Here is a 20821-nt window from a genome sequence, read left to right as displayed (position 1 = left end):
GAAAGTGAAAGAGGAGAGTCAAAAAGTTGGCTTAAAACTCACTATTCAGAAAACAAAGACCATGGCATCCAGTCCCATCACTTCATGGCAAATAGATGGGGAAACAGTGGAAACAGTGAGAGACTTTATATTTTTGGGCTCCAAAATCAGTGCAGATGGTGACTGCAGCCATGAAATTAAAAGACACTTACTCCTTGAAAGAAAAGCTATGACCAACCTAGACAGCATATTAAAAAGCAGAGACATTACTTTACCAACAAAGGTCCGTCTAGTCAAAACTATGGTTTTTCTAGTAGTCATGTATGGATATGAGATTTGGACAGTGAAGAAAGCTGAGCACCAAAGAATTGATGCTTTTGAACTGTGGTGTTGGAGAAGACTCTTGAGAGTCCCTTGGACTGCAAGGAGACCCAACCCAACCGGTTCATCTTAAAGGAAATCAGTTCTGGATATCCATTGGAAGGACTGATGCTGAAGCTGAAACTCCAATACTCTGACCACCTGATGCAAAGAATCGACACATTGGAAAAGACCCTGATGTTAGGAAAGATTGAAGGTGGGAGGAGAAGGGGCCGACAGAGGATGAGATGGTTGGATGGCATCACTGACACAACGGACATGCGTTTGAGTAAGCTCTGGGAGTTGGTGATGGACAGGGAAGCCTGGCGCACTGTAGTCCATGGGGTCGCAAAGAGTCGGACACGGCTGAGTGACTGAACTGAACTGAAGAGTGACATTAGTTAAACTTACTTACCTCTTTAAGGACCCTGTATCTATACAAAGTCCCATTCTCGGGTGCTAGGGGTTAGAAATTCAACATACGAATTTTTGAGGAGGGGGAATACAGTTCATCCCATAACATATACTTAAAACACGTATTTGCCTGCAAGTCCATTTTTTTTCTTCTACTTTTAACAGAAATTAAAAGATTGTCGTGGACCCCTAAGAGTACCATGGGCCCCAGACACAGCCCCCCCTGGACCCAGGCAAGTCGCTGCAGAGCCAAGCTCTCGGGAGCCATGCAGGTACTAATGTTCCGGGTGTGGTCCCAGGAGAGCGGCTGGAGCCACCAGGTGCAGGAGCGCTCCACGTGTGTGCCGGACAGAGGCTCCAGCCCAGCAGCACTGAGCGCTGTCCATGTCTTTCTCTAGCTCCTCCCCCGATGTCTCACAAGCCACTCCCGTCAGAAGGTCACCCCAAACACTCCCATCAGAGCTGCACTTCTCTCGGTGGCCAGGGACCTCCATGCAGCCAAGTCAAGGCCATTCTTCAGACATGCCTCACTCAAACTTTCAAGCAGCATTTAACTCGGTCGGTCTGTCTCTCCTCCTGAGGCTTCCAGAACGCCACACCCCCCCATCCCTCCTCCAATATCCTGGCCACTGCTCCCCAACCACCTGTGCTGGACACAAGCCTTGTCCCTGGAAAGTCCCAGGGCTGAATCCCTGCCAACCTTCGCTCCTTTAGTGATCCAAACTAGAACTGTGGTCCTCAATGTCTTCTTATAGATTTGGGTTTTTTTCTTTATCATCCATCTCCTCTGCTAGAATGTCAGTCCCTCAGGTGGAGATTTTTGTTTTGTTCACAGATGTATTTCCCAGCCTACATTTCAGGTGCTCCAGAAGTATTTCTTGAAGGCACCAGTGAATGAACAAGCCCACAATCTGACCGCCATGTCAGGGGGGACCTGGAAGACCCCACAGTGCATTTGTCTTCTCACATGCCAGGGGGCATCCAGGTGGAAGGGGGCTCACTCGAGGCTGAGAGGCAGACATGGCTTGTGTTGAATCTGGCTTCTGACATGCCCTGTCAGGGTGATCACAGACATGCATTCTCTACAAGCCTCTCTCTGGAGCGCACTTTCCTCACCCTGGGGGGTAAGAATACGGACTTCTAAATATGGGAGAGAATTTAACCAGACATTCTACACAAAGCCCTGAGCTCAGCCCCTGCATGGAGTGCACACAGCACCCCTCCAGCCCCTGAAAAGACGGGGATGATATTCTTTGTTGTATCACAGCCTCGGCCTCGTCAGTAACAACTGCAGCACTTGGCAGCTGATGACCAAGCTCGGCAGGTACGTCCCCTCACCCCACCATGGCAGTAGAAATTCTGGAGAGAAGGCAGCCAGGGCGAGCTCCATCTCCATTGTTCAAACTGCCGTGAGACTGGCTTGGTGCCCACGTTGGTGGAAATACAAATAGATGGACTTGAACTTAAAGCTGATGGATGCCAAACACCATGGCCTCTGAACTCACTGTTTCAGCTCCAAGTGTCCACTCCCTTGCACTTCTCCTCTCGCCAGTCTGGCCCATCAGCCAGTGCTCAGCAGCTCCAGAGGCTGCCCATCTCCCTGGGGAGGCGGCTGCTCTCACCTCCCGGCTGCCTTCCTCTCTCGTCTCCACAGTGCAGTCTGGGGAGCCCGAATCTGACCGCAGCTCCCACTGCCTAGAATCCCACGTGGCTTCTCAGTGCTCCTGGGTCAAAGCCGACGCTTTCTGTGAGGCCTGCCAGGGCCGGAGGTCTGAGCCCAGATGACGTCTCCCTGCTTGTCCGGCACCGCACGCCTGGCTCTCCGTCAGATTTACCTGCAGGCCTCTCCCCTGAGAGCCCCCAGCTGCCGGAGAACTGAGGCCCGCCTGACGCCCACCACCGACCCCCAGTCTGCCATCTCAGATTCAGCAGACACACACGTGCTTGTGTATCAGCTTGTCGTCTCCCACCGCTGCCTCACCCCCAGCACGGACAGGGGTCCCATCAGGCCGCGCGCCTCCGTGTAGATTAGAGCCTGCTCAGAACACGTGATGGATACGTGAATGAATGAGCACACGAGTGAATGAAGGCACCCCCAGGCAGGTGCAGAGCCTCCCCAGCGCAGGCCTTCAACTCCCAAGCTGGCCTCGGCAGCCCCCACCCCCCTGGCTCCCTCCCTCACCTCCAGCTCCAGCTCCTTTCTTCTCAGAGGCGGCACAGAGGCGCTCGAGCACCACGCTGTCCTGGGAGCCCTCCACCCGGACCTCCTCATCCAGGATCCAGAAAAGGCCCCTGGCATCCTCGGCACCTCCTCCGGCTGGCAGGCGCACCTGGTGGGAGATCCAGGATACACTGCTGAGCCCCGACCCCCTGACAGAGGCCAGGCCTGGGCTTCTCGTCCCACCTAGGGAATCGGGGGTCTGTGGCCCGGCATCACACTCACACGTGCTGGTCTGGACCCACGCTCCCGCTCACCCCCAGACTCTCAGTGAAGAAGCCACAGAACTACCAATCTTTTGGTTACAAAGGTCTGGATCCTCCCTCTGTCTTCATCTCCTGGATGACCCTGGGCAACTTACTGCCACTCTCAGAGCCTCGTCTTTCCTTCCACAAGATGGAGACTGAGAACACTGTCCTCCAAGGTGAGGATTTAACCAGAGCGAGCTCTCTGTACACCACACACCTCTGGCTCCACACGGGCAGCTGACCTCTTCATGCACAGCCTAACATGGAAGGATCAATCCCATCCCCATCACTTCCTCTTAGAAGTATTTGTATTAAAATCTTGAGAGGAAAAAGGCACCAAGAACATCTAAGAGAAAGTGAACTTGCCTCAACCACACTGACGTGAAATTTTAAATCCAGCGCCAGCATCAGAGACCCTCCAGGCAACCCTGCATCTCTGCACGTGGGAAACGGGGAGAGGCCTGGGGATCTGCGGGGCTTATCCGAGGGCCCCCAGTGCTAACGCACCTGAACATGGTGGTTAAAAAGGAAAGGCGATATGTATGATGGCCAATGGTCCCAGGCTTCCCAGGATATGAGGATTTCAGTGCCAAGGTCAGCAACATCCCTGGTAAACCAGGACAGTTGCTCACTCTAACACAGGAATATCAGTCCACACCCCACTGAGAGGGGTCCAGCGAGGGGAAGGGACACGTCCAGGGTCACATGGAGAGGCCCAGGGCAGAGGTGGACCTGCCCCCGGGATCCTGAGTCTCCACCTTGGCCTCACTTGCTGGAGCTGAAATCTACATCCAGCCCCTCCCAGCTGTTCCAGCCTCTGCCCAAGAGGCCTGGGGACACCAGGATCTTTTCCTCCTCACACTGTCTGGGTGGTCCCTCAGGCCCGCCCCTCCCAGGGAGGGAGGAAGCAGGACAGGGATGGGGACCCAGCCCGAGAGGCGCCGGGGGCAGCAGAAGCAGCCGTGAAGGGCCGGCAGGGCTCACGGTCGAGAGGGCTTTACAGGACAAGGTGCAGCCTGCTGCGAGTCGAGAAACCAGGGAACCAGGAAAAGGTGTCCAAGAGCAGGAGAAACGTGACCAGCAGGACACCTGCTGGGTGTCACCCACCCTGTGGGTCTGTTTGTCCCAGACCTCACGTGTGTTCAGGACAACCCAGTGGTACTGTCGTTCCCATTCGGGTGATGAGAAAGCCGAGGTTCAGAGAGAAGTGACGCGCCCAAGGTCACCAAGATCAGATCTGAGCCTGGCAAGTTCCACGGCCTGAGCCCTTCCTTTTACAGCAGGTTGGAGGGAGTTGGGGGCGTGGGGGCAATGAGGGAGAGCAAATTCCAGTGTGATGGTCACGGACCGCTCTGAGAGAGGGCTGAGCAGAGCGGTAGATCAGGGATCAGCACAGTGGGTTCTGGGGCGGGGGGAGAGGGAGGCAAAGACTTAGGGGTCTCCCAAACTAAAATTTGTCTGCCTCCAGGGAGCTCAGGGGCCTGGATCCAGCATCACCCCCGTTCTCCATCCCCAGGGGCCCCTGCTGTCCCAGTCTCTGCTGGGCTCAGCATCTTCGCCTGAACACCTGATCGTCCCAGGTGACAGCACGTGGAGGCCACCGGGTACCAGCCCTGGAGCCCCAGGCCCCGTCCACAGGCTCCAGGCATGAGTGCATTCTAAGATGCAGACTCAGACTCTCAACCTGATGGGACTGAGATGCTGGTTGCCCAGGCCACACCCTCAGACCAGTCAACACAGAATCTGGGAGGCGGTCCCCAGGGTCAGTGTTTTCAACAATCCCTGGGTCATTTGAGGTGTGAACAGAGCTGTGATCTAGTAGCTCAAAGACTCCAATCTGCCAGTATTTCAATAAAAAGCCCGAGAGGCATCTGAGAGCCTTGGTTCACAGGGCCCTGTGTTACCTGCAAGGGAGTCTGATCCACCACAGCCACCGTGGTCCCCGGGGATGACTCCGGGAGGTCAAACTGCACAGGAACATCTTCCTGGAAAGTCACACAAGTTCAGTGTTAGTTCCTTCTGCGAGCTGAAGGGGAAAAAACTTCTGGAGGAGGTTTAAGAGAAGTGAGAGTTTTAATCATCACACCTTGACCTCTTTTTATTGCTATTTTTAATCGTGGTAAAATGCCCATGGCATAAAATTTAACATTTAAACTATTTATCTATTTGGTGGTGCAGTGTCTTAGTTGTGGCATGAGGGGTCTGGTTTCCCTGTCCTCGCCCCGTGCTGTGCTCAGTCATGTCTGACTCTTTGTGACCACATGGACTGTAGCCCGCCAGGCTCCTCTGTGCATGGGGATCCTCCAGGCAAGAATACTGAGGTGGGTTACCATGGCATCCTCCAGGGGATCTTCCCGAACCACGGATGGAACCCAGGTCCTCTGCACTGCAGGCGGATTCTTTACTGTCTGAGCCACCAGAGAAGCCCCTAGTCCCTGACCAGGGACGAAACCTGGGCCGTCGCATTGGGACTGTGGCGCCTGAGCCTCCGGACTCCCAGGGAAGTCTGCATTTAAATCATTTTTTAAGCGCACATTTCATCGGCATAAAGCACATCCACATTTTGTGTAACCTTCACCACCATCCAGCTCCAAAACTTTTCATCCTGCAAAACTGAAACTCGGCACCCAGTGAACACAGGCTCCCTGTTTCCCTCTCCCCGTTTCTGTCTGCGAATGTGGCCAGTCTTAGCATCTCACATGAGCAGAATCGTACAGGATTGTCCTTCTGGGACTGATTTCCTGCACTGAGCATAGTGTTCTCAAGGTTCATCCAGTCACAACATGTGTCAGAATGTCCTTCCTCTTTATAGTTGAAGGACAGCCCCTTTTATGAAAACATCACATTTGTTTACCCATTCATTCACTGATGGACACTTGGGTTGCTTCCACCTTTTGGCTGTTACGAGTAATGCTGTCATGAACATGAGTATACAAATCTCTCTTCAAGACCTTGCTTGGAATCCTTTAGGGTAGATACTCAGAAGTAGAATTTCTGGATCAAATTGTGGTTCTATTTTTAATTTTCTGAGAAAACACCATACTGTTTTCCACAGCAGCTGCACCATTTTTTATTCCCAGCAGTCCACATGGGTTCCAGCTCCTCTACATCCTCCCCCAGCAGTTCTTACTTTTTGTTATTTTTCAATCTAGTGGGTGTGAAATGGTATCTCAATGTGGTTTTGATTTGCATTTCCCTAAACTGGTGATGCTGAGCATCTTTTCATGTGTTTATTGGCCATTTGCTTTTCTTTTTTGGAGAAATAGCTATTCAATTCCTTTGCCTGTTTAAAAACTTTCTTGATTTATTTATCTTTGGTTGTGCTGCACGGACTTTTCTCAGAGGTGGCGAGCAGGGGCTACTCTCGAGTTGTGTGGGCTTCTCACTGCAGTGGCTTCTGTTGCAGAGCATGGGCTCTAGGGTGCGCGGGTTTCAACAGTGGCACCTTCCCGGCCCTAGAGCACAGGCCCAGTAGACGGGGTGCACGGGCTTAGCTGCTCCGAGACATGGGGGATCTTCCCAGACCAGGGGCTGAACCCATGCCTCCTGCATTGGCAGCTGGATTCTTTACCATTGAGCCAACAGAGAAGCCCTCTGCCCATGTTTAATCAGGTTCTTTGTTTTTATCCGTTTAGCCTTCGTACAAGAAGAAAGGATACAGGATCCATAGAGCATCCTAATATTGTCCATCCTGCAGGGTTGTCAGCAACCCTGGTGAGGTTATCAGGAACTGATGACTCAGCGCAGACTCTTCTAATATTTACTGAGCACCCAATAAGTGCTGGGCTGAGTGCCAGAGAAAGCAAACAAACTCTGGATAAAAACAGCTGGCATACAAAAGTAATCAGAAATGTCCAGACCATGCTATATTCAAAGATGTTCATCACAGTGTTGTTTAGAACAGCATAGATGTGGAAATCTCCCAGGCAAACTCCAGGAGATGGTAAGTGACAGGAACCTTGGCGTGCTGCAGTCAATGGGCAGTCATGTCTGCAAAGAGTCAGACACGACTTGGCTATTGAACAAATGTGAAAATCACCCAGGGGTCCAAAGGAGAGCTGAGATAGAATCAGACATAACCGGAGACATGCATCCTTTCTAAGAGCTGTGAATGGTGGGAGGCAATGTGAACAACATAATGCTATGAGGAAAAAGCAAACAACAGAATGGTATACAGATGGACGCGAAATCTATAGAGAAGACCATGTATGGGAAAATGGCTGGTGTAAGATACTGATAGAGGTAATAGTGGTTGCCTCTGGGTGTTGGGGTAAAGGAGATGGTATTTTCTGCTTCTGGACACTTATTGGCACTTGCCAGTTTTTAAATAAAGAACATGTTTTACTTTGATCATAAGAAATAAAGTGAAATATTATGGGGAAAAATATGATGGATGCTACCACATGTGGAATGCCTAATACAGATTAGGCATTTTCTAGACCACTTCATCAAATGTTCACAGCAGTGTCTTTAGGAGGTGTGGTAACACTGGGGAGCGGGGAGGGAGTAGATGCCAGGGGCAGCTGGGGTGCTGGGATACTCTCCTCTCCCCTGGGTGGTGGCTGCGTGAGTGTGCTCAGCTGGACAAATTCACCAAGCTGTACACTCTGGATTCAGGCACTCGTCTGTGTAAATGTTAGAGTTCAATTTAACGTTTTTTTTTTTAACATAAGTAAAGGCAGGCATGCAGGAACGAGCCTGAACAGGCTTCCTGATTCACATGCAGAGCCTCCTTGGAGGGGTGCTGCATATTCACTTCTGCTGGATGCTCCCATGTTATGATCCAGAGACTGTGCAGACTCACGATTTTCACCCACAGCTGGGCATGAAGGGCCTTCCATGGAGAAGGTGCAACCTAACTGCTAGAGAACGGTTCAGCTTGGGCATGTGGGTGAGGAGGAACTGATCAGCCCAAACAAGGGACAGTTGTGGGCGCGAGGCTGGAGGAGCCCCAAGTTCTGAACTGTAAGAGAACTGTAAGAGGCCATGGGAGACAGAGGGAGACGGGGCGGGGAGCAGAGGCCCCGGCAGCCAGGCCTGGAGCTTGGGTTTTAATCAGTGCTGGACCAGACTGCATGAAGCTAAATCCAGGGTGAGCACCAGAAGCTGCAACCCAGCCCAGACATACCTCCCGGAATCGCTCCAGCGCCGAGACGAAGGTCCGCTGGTAGAAAAGCAGCTGCAGGCGCTCGTGAACGTAATTGTGGCATAGCTCCTCGAAGGTGGCGGCCCGGTCTTTGCCCTGGTGCCGAGGGTTCTGAAAGCCTGGAGAGTCCACCACCATGATGGAGGCCATGGAGAGGTGGTGGGAGGAGAAGGATCTGGGGGGGAAAGGAGAGGGGCCCCAAGAGCACATGGGATCTTAGAGCCCTTCTGGTCCAGGCCCCCCACTCCCCCATCACAAAGATGGAGAAACCAGGGCAGCATGCTGGGCAGATCTGCGGACCCAGCAGAAGCCACTACTTATGGGTTGTGTGACTTTGGGAAAGTTACTTAACCTCTCTGAGCATGGGTTTCCCCCAATGTTAAATGGTGGGAGGGATGAATAGGAAGACCCAGGGGCTGCAAAGGAAAAAAAAGGAGCTGAAGTATGGAATGCGCCTCCCTTGGACACTGCAGGCCATCAGGACACATGCTCTCTCCACCAGACCGAGACTGGAGAAAATACTTGCTTAAGGCTGCACCACAAATTTGCTATAATGTTAGGACTAGAGCCTCCTTTTCTTTCTTAGTGACACGTGGCATCAGAAAAACAACTTTGTTCAGTATCTGCCTCGGTGTACAAAGTTCTCTCAAGCTTCACCTCCCTGGATCCTCTTAACAAATCTATGAGGGTGGATGGACAAGGGACTATTAGCATCAAAAACAAAGAGTTAAGAGACTCCATAGAGTCACATGTGGGTTCCAACCCTCACTCAGCCACAGAGGGGCTGTGCGTCTTGGCAGAGTTGCCCAACCTCTCTGAATGTTCGCTGAGGAAGGGCTAACAACGGAGACGAAATCAGAAGGCTGGTGGGAGGGCTGGGTGTGATAAGACATCCATGGCTCTGAACGTGGTAAGCGCTCAGTGGTTTCTGCTGTCATTCCCATCAGCATGAGCAGTTATACGCTTTGGAGAGTCCTAAGTTTGAACTCAAGCGCTTCGCTGTTCTTTGCCAAGGTTTTCCATCTGTAAAATGGGGCCTTATACACACCACACAGACACGCGTGAAGATTAAGTGAGTTAATGTTCAAAAAGCCAGATGCCTGCTGGGTGCTCGTAAATGGCAGGACGGGCGAGTGCTATCATCACCAATACACCCATTTCCCAGATTTGGGCTCCCAGAACCCCAGAGCCAACCAGGAAGCAGCCATCCGCTTCCTGCAATTCACGGATAAATACTTCTTCCCCTGAGCACGCATGATCCCCTGGTTTCTAGATAATGTGTCTGTGATCTCAGAGGGTAATTACTCCAGCAGGAAGAGAGGGAGCCGACTCTACGTCCACAGAGAGCCGCAGCTGCGCTGTTGCTACGCACCAGCCTCACCCTTTGAACAGGATGTCAAAGCCTAATTACGCCTCCTGCTTACACGGAGGAGGGGGGGAAGCCCTTGTGCAAGCTCTGGATCGGCCCCACTGGAACTGCTGAGATTTCCCAGGGTTCAGAGCGGCGCTCCCCATGACAGAGAACACACGCTCCCAGTAGCAGTACCTGCCGATATCTGCAGTGATTTATGACCACAATTTAGGAGGAGTTGTTCACAGACATTTTTTAATTTATCTTTTATTTTTTATTGATTTCCTATTAAATTTATTTTTATTTATTTATTTCTTAGCTGTTTCACATGGCATGCAGGATCTTAGTTCTCCAACCAAGGACTGAACTCATGCCCTCTGCAACAGAAGCATGGAGCCTTAGTCACTGGACCACCAGGGGAGTCCTTTATTGACTTCTTTCAATCTTTGCAGTGACCCTTGGGAGCAGACCTATTGAATATTTCACAGATGCACAAGGGGAAGTCAGAGAGGTGAACTGATTTGCCAAAGTCACACAGCCCATGGGTGGCCAAGGTAGAATTAAAGCCAGCACCATCCAGCTCAAAAACCCACTCTCCAGCACACCAGAACCCCACTCTGCTAAACTCCCGAGGCTTGGGCTCATTCACGTGCTGCAAAGAGACCACCTCTCTACCAGGGCGAAGGCTGCCGTTACCTGTTGATGAGAGAGACCACGGCGGCAAAGACCTCTTGGTACAGGCCGGAGGCCATGCCCTCCACACACTCTACGCCGGTCATCTTGAGCCCTGCAGTGCAGAAGAGAGGAGGGTGGGCATCCCGTGGTCAGGACCTTGCCTGGAGTCAGGGATGTCACTGCTGGCCCCAGAGAACCTTCCACCACACAACACATTACCCTGCTGCTGAAATTACTCATGTCTTTAGGATCAAGTTCAAGGGTCGTGTCAGGTCCTCCAGGGTCCTGTGTGACCCGACCCCACCTCTCCTCCGCTGAGATCTGGTCCTCCAGGGTCCTGTGTGACCTGACCCTACCCCTCCTCCGCTGTGATCTGGTCCTCCAGGGTCCTGTGTGACCTGGCCCTACCCCTCCTCCGCTGTGATCTGGTCTTCCAGGGTCCTGTGTGACCCGACCCTACCCCTCCTCCGCTGTGATCTGGTCCTCCGGGGTCCTGTGTGACCTGACCCTACCTCTCTTCCGCTGTGATCTGGTCCTCCAGGGTCCTGTGCGACCTGACCCTACCCCTCCTCTGCTGTGATCTGGTCCTCCGGGGTCCTGTGTGACCTGACCCTACCTCTCCTCCGCTGTGATCTGGTCCTCCGGGGTCCTGTGTGACCCGACCCTACCTCTCCTCCGCTGTGATCTGGTCCTCCGGGGTCCTGTGTGACCCGACCCTACCCCTCCTCCGCTGTGATCTGGTCCTCCAGGGTCCTGTGCGACCTGACCCTACCCCTCCTCCGCTGTGATCTGGTCCTCCAGGGTCCTGTGTGACCTGACCCTACCTCTCCTCCGCTGTGATCTGGTCCTCCGGGGTCCTGTGTGACCCGACCCTACCTCTCCTCTGCTGTGATCTGGTCCTCCGGGGTCCTGTGTGACCTGACCCTACCTCTCCTCCGCTGTGATCTGGTCCTCCGGGGTCCTGTGTGACCCAACCCTACCTCTCCTCCGCTGTGATCTGGTCCTCCAGGGTCCTGTGTGACCCGACCCTACCCCTCCTCCGCTGTGATCTGGTCCTCCGGGGTCCTGTGTGACCCAGCCCTACCTCTCCTCCGCTGTGATCTGGTCCTCCAGGGTCCTGTGTGACCCGGCCCTACCCCTCCTCCGCTGTGATCTGGTCCTCCGGGGTCCTGTGTGACCCGGCCCTACCTCTCCTCCGCTGTGATCTGGTCCTCCAGGGTCCTGTGTGACCCGACCCTACCCCTCCTCCGCTGTGATCTGGTCCTCCAGGGTCCTGTGTGACCCAACCCTACCCCTCCTCCGCTGTGATCTGGTCCTCCGGGGTCCTGTGTGACCCGGCCCTACCTCTCCTCCGCTGTGATCTGGTCCTCCAGGGTCCTGTGTGACCCAACCCTACCCCTCCTCCGCTGTGATCTGGTCCTCCGGGGTCCTGTGTGACCTGACCCTACCCCTCCTCCGCTGTGATCTGGTCCTCCGGGGTCCTGTGTGACCCGGCCCTACCTCTCCTCCGCTGTGATCTGGTCCTCCAGGGTCCTGTGTGACCCAACCCTACCCCTCCTCTGCTGTGATCTGGTCCTCCAGGGTCCTGTGTGACCCAACCCTACCTCTCCTCCGCTGTGATCTGATCCTCCGGGGTCCTGTGTGACCCGGCCCTACCTCTCCTCCGCTGTGATCTGATCCTCCGGGGTCCTGTGTGACCCGGCCCTACCTCTCCTCCGCTGTGATCTGGTCCTCCGGGGTCCTGTGTGACCCGGCCCTACCTCTCCTCCGCTGTGATCTGGTCCTCCAGGGTCCTGTGTGACCCAACCCTACCTCTCCTCCGCTGTGATCTGGTCCTCCAGGGTCCTGTGCGACCTGACCCTACCCCTCCTCCGCTGTGATCTGGTCCTCCGGGGTCCTGTGCGACCTGACCCTACCCCTCCTCCGCTGTGATCTGGTCCTCCAGGGTCCTGTGTGACCTGACCCTACCTCTCCTCCGCTGTGATCTGGTCCTCCGGGGTCCTGTGTGACCCAACCCTACCTCTCCTCTGCTGTGATCTCCTGGTCATCCCTCAGGCTCAACCCAACCCATCCCTCAGGCTCACCTCCTCAGGGAAGCCTGCCGTAACCACTGCCACGAACACATCCGGCCAACTCTCAGGACTATCTTGCCTTTTTAAAAATAAATTCTTTATTTATATTTTATGGAGGTAGATGGTGATTGCAGCCATGAGATTAAAAGACACTTACTCCTTGGAAGGAAAGTTATGACCAACCAAGATAGCATATTAAAAAGCAGAGACATTACTTTGGCAACAAAGGTCCGTCTTGGTCAAGGCTATGGTTTTTCCAGTGGTCATGTATGGATGTGAGAGTTGGACTGTGAAGAAAGCTGAGCACCAAAGAATTGATGCTTTTGAACTGTGGTGCTGGAGAAGACTCTTGAGAGTCCCTTGGACTGCAAGGAGATCCAACCAGTCCATCCTGAAGGAGATCAGTCCTGGGTGTTTATTGGAAGGACTGATGCTGAAGCTGAAACTCCAATACTTTGGCCACCTCATGTGAAGAGCTGACTCATTGGAAAAGACCCTGATGCTGGGAGGGATTAGGGGCAGGAGGAGAAGGGGATAACAGGATGAGATGGCTGGATGGCATCACTGACTTGATGGACATGAGTTTGAGTAAACTCCGGGAGTTGGTGATGGACAGGGAGGCCTGGCGTGCTGCAATTTATGGGGTCGCAAAGAGTCGGACACAACTGAGTGGCTGAACTGAACTGAACTGAACTGATGCCCTTTTTACTGCTAAAGACACTAAGGGTCAAATGGCACTGAGTTAGGTTAAATCTCACGGGGCTACTTGGAAAGTAAATGGTGTTTGCAGACTCCCTTATTATTATCATTGTTGTTATTATTATTTTTGACTGTTACATGCAGCATGTGGGATCTTAGTTCCTAGACCAAGGATCGAACCCATGACCCTGGTACTGAAAGTAGAGTCTTTACCCACTGGACCACCAGGGACATCCCCTTGCTTTTTTGAAAAATTTACTTTTCGAACTGAGATACGATTGACATACCAAAAAATCTGTACATTTTTAATCATACATCCTGATAAGTTTGAAGCATAAATTCATGACATCATCACCATAGAAACAACATAAACATAACCATCACATCTGAAAGTTTCTTTCCTCTGTGTGTGTGTGTGTGTGTGTGTGTGTGTGTGTGTGGGTATGTGTGTGTGTCTGTGAGAGAGGAAGAGAGAGGAACTTTCAACATAAGATTAACAGATTTTTACATACAGAATACATTACTGTAAACTACAGGCACTCCCTTGCACAGTGGAGATATTCATCTACTGACCACTTTATTTGCCTGTCCTCTAGGGTTTTTTCATCTTGACTAAATGAAACTATGTACTCTGTGATAAAATGTCTCATTTCCCCCCTCCCTCTACCCCTATCCCAGCAACCACCATTCTACTCTGTGTCTCTATAAGTTGGACTACTTCAGATTTCTGATGTAAGTAGTATATTGTTCAAAAGTAAATAAAGAAGGACATCCTGCCATCTGCACCAAGACGGATGAACCCGGAGGACGTTCTGCTGAGTGAATGAGCCACCGGAGGACACACGGACCCCGGTTTTATGGCACTGGCCACAGCTCATCTTTACTTTCTCGTTATTTTGTTAGTCTGTGTCTCCCACCCCGCCCCCCACTGGGAGCACCCCAAGGATGGGGACTGATTCTGAGTTTGTTGGCTCCGAATTCCAATTTCTGACACACAACAGTTACTCAGCAAATATCTGTTGTTCCCTCTTTCTAGGGGGAAATTTGGCAGTTTCACAGCAGAAGCCATAACATGTTCATGCTCTTGGACTTAATAACTTTACCCTTAGGATTTTATTGTAATGAAATATGCAGAGAAACAAAGATTTCTAGGTATATACATTCTCCCAATTGTTCATTAAATTGGCAAAAAATCACTTTTTCAAGACAACTTGAATACTCAACAAATAGCAAATGGGATAAATAAATTGTAGTCCAACCATATAATAGAATACTTCAAGTCAAGTCTAGAATAATACTGAATGAGATGGAAAAGTGCCTGCATATAGTGTTAGGAGGAATAAAAAAACTTAGAAAACTATTAGAATGGTGGCCTCAATTTTGTATAAACACACACGGGCCCCATTAGCACAGCCAGCCTTGATTAAGGGGCACTGAGCAGAACGGGGTAAGGAGTGGGGCTCGCATCTCAAATACTGGCCCTTAGGTTTTGGTTCCAGCCATGGAATTAGAAACACAGTTTGCAAATCTGCAGGCCCCAGGGCCTGGAGAAATAGTTTTGCTTGTACATTCCAGGCTGCCCGCTGCAGCCCCAAAGCATTTCCCGTCCCTGCTTTAACTCCACCTGCAACCTGGGTCGTTGCTAGGCAACCCACAGCCTCCCAGCATCTCTCTCAAGCCTGCTGGTCCCCTGCCTGCTTAACATCTACCCTTGAGACCTCAGCCTTTGAGGCTGACTCAGCTTCACAAAGCAGTGCATACACGTAACTGTGCTTCTCTGTGTGTGTGTGTGTACATACGTGTGTGCTGTGTGTGTGACAGCGCAGGTGTGTGCACACGGCTGTACATGGTACAAGTGTGTGCCTGTACATGCGCAGCCGTGTCAGAGAGGAGGTGTAACTATTAGGCAGAGCCCAGCTTACACCAGAGCGCAGAACTGGATGGCAGTGAAGTCTATGACATCAGCCTTCAAGCTGAAGTCCCTGGCAGGTGGAGCAGCCCTGTAGATCCAAGGGGCCTCTAACAGATGGTGCTAAAACCACAGTTCAAAACAGTGCTACCTGCTAAGCCCAGACTCTGCAGTCTCCAGAGAGCTCCTCTTGGAGAGTTCTCAGAGATCCCCGGGGCTCTGAGGGGTCCTCTGCCCTCACCTTCTGCAGCCAAAGCATCTGGCCGCCGAGGCTGCAGACCTGGGACTCAGCAGACCTGCTTGAGCAGGTGCAGTGTAACTGTGCTCCTGCCTGCCCCACTCCACGTCAGTTCAAAGCACCCCCATTCCTCCAGCTGCTTGGACTCGAGTCCTAGAAGGTGTCCTGGCCCCGTGCTTCTTCCAGGGTTCATGCCAACAGCTCTGACTGTAAACTAGACCTCGAACTGGTCCATCTCCACCCATCTGGTCCACCCTGTTCTTTGTCCAGCTTCCATTACCTCACCAGGGTGACCTGTATCAGTTCCCACCCACTCCTTGCTCTCCGTCCAGGCTGAGCTTCCCGCAGAATAAACTAATCATGCCATTCTCCTGCTTGTCTCCTCCATGGCTTCCCTCAGCCTGAAAAGAAAACCCCATTTATAGACTATTTTGTGAGCTCTCTAACCTTATTTACTGTCCTCAGCTACTGTCCTCCCCTCCAGACCAACCATCCTGGCCTTATTTCTGTTCTGGCAGGTGAGTCTTCCAGCTACAGAGTAGGGGCTCAGCGAAGACCACATCCAGTGGAAATGCCATGGCCCCTTGGCACCATCCTTAATGCCCCCCTCTTGGCAGCACAGGGCTCCCCTCCCAGGTTTCAGCAGCCTCTGACCCTAGGACAGAGCACTGTGCAGGAAGGGGCCAAGACCATTTCCAGAGAAGCAGCTTCGTTTGCACCTAGAAGGTCTACATACAGTAGACCCTCAATAAATCCTTGACGAATAGTGAAAGGATGCTGGTGTGTCCCCAGAGGGTGGCTCCGCAGGGACCCAGTCCGCCCAGGGAGGCCGCGGTATGATACCTGAGCTGGCTGCCTCATCCTCCAGGCTCCGGCGGCTCGGCCCAGACGTCACCTGCTCGATGATCTGCCGCAAGTGGTGCTTGAAGGTGGCCGTGTTCAGGTCCTCATACTCGCAGCCCAAGGCCTCTGCTGCGTGGCTGGCCCACTCAAAGCGCATGAACTGCTTCCGGCCCACTGCGCGGGGGGCAGAGCAGAGGAGGGCGGTGAGGTCCTGGGCGGGTGATGGGTAGGCGTCCAAGAAAACCTCAGAGAATCTCGCCACCTCCCAGCCTCTGGGCCACCCACCCTCAGCAGGAGCCTGAACAACTGAGGCCTGGGCCCAGCTGATGGCCTTGGGCAGGAGCCCGCCTTCCCAAGAGACATGTTTGTCCGACTGCCCTGCCATCTGCATTGTTCACTTTTCCAAAGCAATTAAAAATATCATCCTCTCTATGGGCTATTATAATGCCACTTAACATCAGCAACAAAGCCTATACAACACGGACAATACTTATATGGTAACATTAAATGAAAAGGACTAGAAAAAATCATACCGTAGTAAGGCATCAACTGTGTAAATCACTCTAAGCTGCTATACAAATAAGGAAATGGAGATATATTCAAACATGAACAATCACAGGGTAGGAGGAGTGTGTATATTTCAAACTTTCTGCAGTGGTTCTGTACTAATTTTGTAATCCAGATTTTAAAAATTAATAATTTATTAAGGCAAACCACAGTTCCACTCTTAAAATAATTTTCTCCCATCTCCTATCTTCCTATATCTGTGTTTCTTTGAAATAAGAATCACAGCTGCCAACAGAGACTTCTCAATCCATCAGAAAGAGATCATAAGGGTATCATTCTTCAAACAGACATCTTAAAGAATCTGCCTGGTTTAAGAAAAATTTAGAAGTTTGGAAAAAGACTTTATTTGGGGCTTTGACAATATCCACCTGGAGAGGGTTGCCATTTCCTTCTCCAGGGGATCTCCCCCACCCAGGGATCGAACCAAGGCCCCATGCATCGCAGGCAGATTCTTTACCACCAAGGAAGCCCAAGAAGAAGGAGCGCAGGCCACTGCTTATCAAGGTCCTCCTACACGCCAGTTACTCAGTGCTGATTCTCTCAGGAACATCACTTTATTATCTCCATTTTAGAAATAATTCCCATTTTACATATAATAAAACTGAGATCCAGAGAGGTTACACGGCTAGTAAAAAAGTTCTGCCACTTTAAAAAATGATCAAGAAGGTAAGAACAATGATGGTGATTATGTGGTGAGGATGGTGGAGGGGACAGTGTGATGACGGCGATGACAGTAATGACAGTGGTAACAGTTGCCACTCACTGACCCCATTTAGTTCAACATATCATCTTTGTTCAGCTCATGGCTTCTGGAGTCAGAACATCTGTCTTAAGAGTTCCAGGTGTGACACACAAAAAAATCAGTACATACAAAATTTAACTACTTATTATACTCCCAAAAGCAGTATCATTCCTATCTTACAGATGAGAAAACTGATTCAGAAAAGTCACCAGAAATCAGGCTACGTGGAAGAACTATTTCCCCAAAATCAACATGGACTGGAGCCCACCAGGCTCCTCTGTCCATGGGATTTTCCAGGCAAAAATACTGGAGCGGGTAGCCATTCCATTCTCCAGGGGATCTTCCCAACCCACGGATCAAACCCATGTTTCCTGCATCACAGGCAGATTCTTTACCATCTGAGCCACCAGGAAAGTTTCTTTCAATATCACCTTGAGAATATTACAACCCTAGGTAAGACTTTCTTTGATGCGGAATCACTGATCTTTTCACTTTCCATAAGTACCTAGTGAAAGGAAATGTTATATAGCACTATCTTAAATGAAAACCCATTTTTTGTAGGAGGTCACTGAGAGGGTGTGACAACCGGGTGGCCTGTGAGCTGGCCCTGGGCAAATGGAGGGGCCTCACCCTTTCTCCTGCCCTTGGAATGTCCACCCAAGTCCTCCCCGCTCCCACAGCAGGGACTGGTACAAGGACGCAGCCTTGAGATGGCAGGGTGCTTCTGAGACCGTCCAGAAGGGCTCTGTGACCCAGCCCAGTTCCGGGCTCTCTATAAACTCTTAAGACTTGGGTGAGCAGGGGTGGAGACCCACCCACCGTGCAGCACCCGAGACAAGCCTTGTGTGTCAGCTCCCTTGTGCGTCACACCTGCCACCCTCCCATCTGGAAGGGTTGACTCTTCAGTCTCTCCCTGCCCCCCCCCCAACCCAGTGTACGGGGGGCTAGTTCTTGAACCAACACCGCCATCACTTGTCACAAACAGAAGGCAGAAATAAATACAATGTGTGTACAGAAATACCATTAGATTCTAATTAGATACAGCTACCTGGGAGCCTGAGGTCTGCTTTCTCATTGCTAAAAATAATGGGAGATTAGCAAGCATTACAGAGAGGAGTTACAGGCTACTAGCCCTGAATGAGACGCCCTCTTCCTGAACACGACTGTCCAGGCGGCCGACGCCCTGCCCCTCTCCTGCCCCATCGCCTCCACGGCCACCCTCTGAATCGGCCTCCGGACCCTGCCCACTGTGACCTGTAGCCTCGCAGAGCTACAGGAGTTCACGAAGGGGCTCAGCGACGGCTGTGTCTGAAAAGAGGAGCTGAAGTGCATAGGGCAGGACTCTAAGTCCCGTCAGACTTAAGGGGCTTATTTCTAGGCTCCTGCTGGTGAAACCCAGGAGGCACATGTGAGCTTTGCTGGGAAAACGCATTTCTGCTTCCAGCCACCTGAAGGCAGGCCAGGCACCAAACCCAACCCCATGGGTCCCTCCGTCTTTGTCCAGAGCCAGGTGGAGGCCAGGACTTCTCAGAGGGGGCTGAGAACCCTGGGCCGGCACCTGTGGCGGGGAGAAGGCGGACTGGATGGGAACACGGGCGCCAGAGCAGCCAGGGTCTGCTTATGAGGACGCTGAGCCACAGAGAGAGTGACCTTCTGAGGTCTCGTGGCTGGTGAGGGGCAGACCTGAGATCTGAACTCCAAGCCTCCTGACTTCAGCTCTCAGTGTGCTAACCCTGGGCCCATGCAGAGGAGCCTTCTCTCACACAGGGATATTGTTCTGAAACCAGAACGGAGCAAAAAATCAGAGTCAGAGGCTTAAAATCCCCCTTGAGAATCCCTTAAATTGCCCGTAGCATACAGTACTGCAGCATATTTCCCCGAGTCCGACGCAGCAAGCCTCCCCTCCAGTGGAACATCAGAGGGAGTGGGTGGCTTGCCTTCAGGGTCCGTGCTGGCCTCACACCTGCCTGTGCGTGGCCGGATTTACATAAACACAACGTTGTCTGACGGGACCGCCCACCCTGCTCTGTAGGAAAGAACTACCTGCAGGTACCAGTTCTGTAGTCATGCTCAGTGAAAAAACGGTCCGTGCATCTCGCCGTGACCCGGGGGGATGCACACCTGGATGTGTCTACACGGAGCGGGGGGACGGCTGAATGGCCCTGGCTCATCTCCCAGCTGCCTTGGGAGGTGTGCAGGCTGAAGGCCGTTAGGCCTGATTTATAGCAGAGGCCAGCAAGACCCAGAAAGGGGAACCGCCTTGCCCTGAGTCAGAGCCGTAAATGGCTGAGCCAGCCCTTGAGTCTAGGTCCCTAGACCCTCCGGTCGTGGCACAGGGTTAGGGGCAGCTCTGGTACCCCCAATATCTCACATTTCAGACCCGGCTTGAGCACATGAGTGGGCTGTAGGTCAAGTCGAAAGGCAACAGGGACACATTTCAGAAGGCAGCACGTGGGCGGACCAGAGCAGGGCTGCTGCTGCGCCTCCGTCTGCCCCGGGCTTCCTGTGCTTCCTCTGCCGGGGGCCTTCGCGCGCACTGGCATTTGCCCAAGCATAGGCTGTGGCTGGACGTGCCACGGAACAAACAGCCCCAGCCCTCAACCGGTGACTGGAAGTCTGAAAGCGTTAGTTACTGAGTCGTGTCCGACTCTCTGTGACCCCATGGACTGTAGCCTGCCAGACTCCTCTGTCCATGGGATTCTCCAGGTAAGAACACTGGAGTGGGTTGCCATGCCCTCCTCCAGGGGATCTTCCTGACTCAGAGACCGAAGGTAAGGCCTTCTGAGGCCAGTTGCTCCGGGGTGTGCGCTATGCTGATCCCCAGAGGCCTCCAGCGGAGTGGAGCCCCAGCTGCCTGCAGAAGTAGCTGGTTTTGGTGACAGGCTCTTACAGGCTGCCTTCCTTCCCCACGCCCCTCCCAGGGCTTCCTGGGATCACCTCTCTCGCGAGATTCTAGCCCTTGAACCCTTATCTCAGCAGCTGCACCCATTTACAGTGTTGAGGCTCAGAGACAGCCTTGGACGCTGATCCCACGTAACACAGTTGGTTTGGTTTTTCCTTCAATTGGGCTTCCCTGGTGGCTCAAGTGGTAAAGAATCTGCCTCCTAAAGCAGCAGGTAGACCCAGGTTCAATCCCTGGGTTGGGAAGATTCCCTGGAGAAGGAAATGGCTACCCATTCCAGTATCCTTGGCTGGAGAATTCCATGGACAGAGGAGGATGGTGGGCTACAGTCCATGGGGTCACAAAGTCGAATGCGACTGAGTGACAAACACATACCTCCCTTGAATTATTGAGGCCAAGAGAAGGTTCTCTGAAAGTGAGCCAAATTCCTGGCATGCTGCTTTTTTGGGTGTGTGCCT

General features: G+C 52.3%; 1 protein-coding gene across 1 annotated transcript in view; it reads right to left on the bottom strand.

Moving 5' to 3' along the window:
- Positions 1-20821, bottom strand: part of MYO18B (myosin XVIIIB) — a 210624-nt gene that overhangs the window by 149009 nt on the left and 40794 nt on the right. Inside the window, exons 12-16 of the mRNA XM_070474664.1 lie at positions 16153-16326; positions 10413-10503; positions 8348-8540; positions 5124-5204; positions 2936-3083 (exon numbers count right to left, since the gene is read on the bottom strand). Of these exons, the coding sequence (XP_070330765.1) occupies positions 2936-3083; positions 5124-5204; positions 8348-8540; positions 10413-10503; positions 16153-16326 (687 nt within the window). The remainder of the gene's footprint in view (positions 1-2935; positions 3084-5123; positions 5205-8347; positions 8541-10412; positions 10504-16152; positions 16327-20821) is intronic.

The sequence above is a fragment of the Odocoileus virginianus genome, chromosome 12, assembly GCF_023699985.2.
Source record: "Odocoileus virginianus isolate 20LAN1187 ecotype Illinois chromosome 12, Ovbor_1.2, whole genome shotgun sequence".
NCBI lineage: Eukaryota > Metazoa > Chordata > Mammalia > Artiodactyla > Cervidae > Odocoileus > Odocoileus virginianus.
This window is presented reverse-complemented; position numbering and strand designations above follow the sequence as displayed.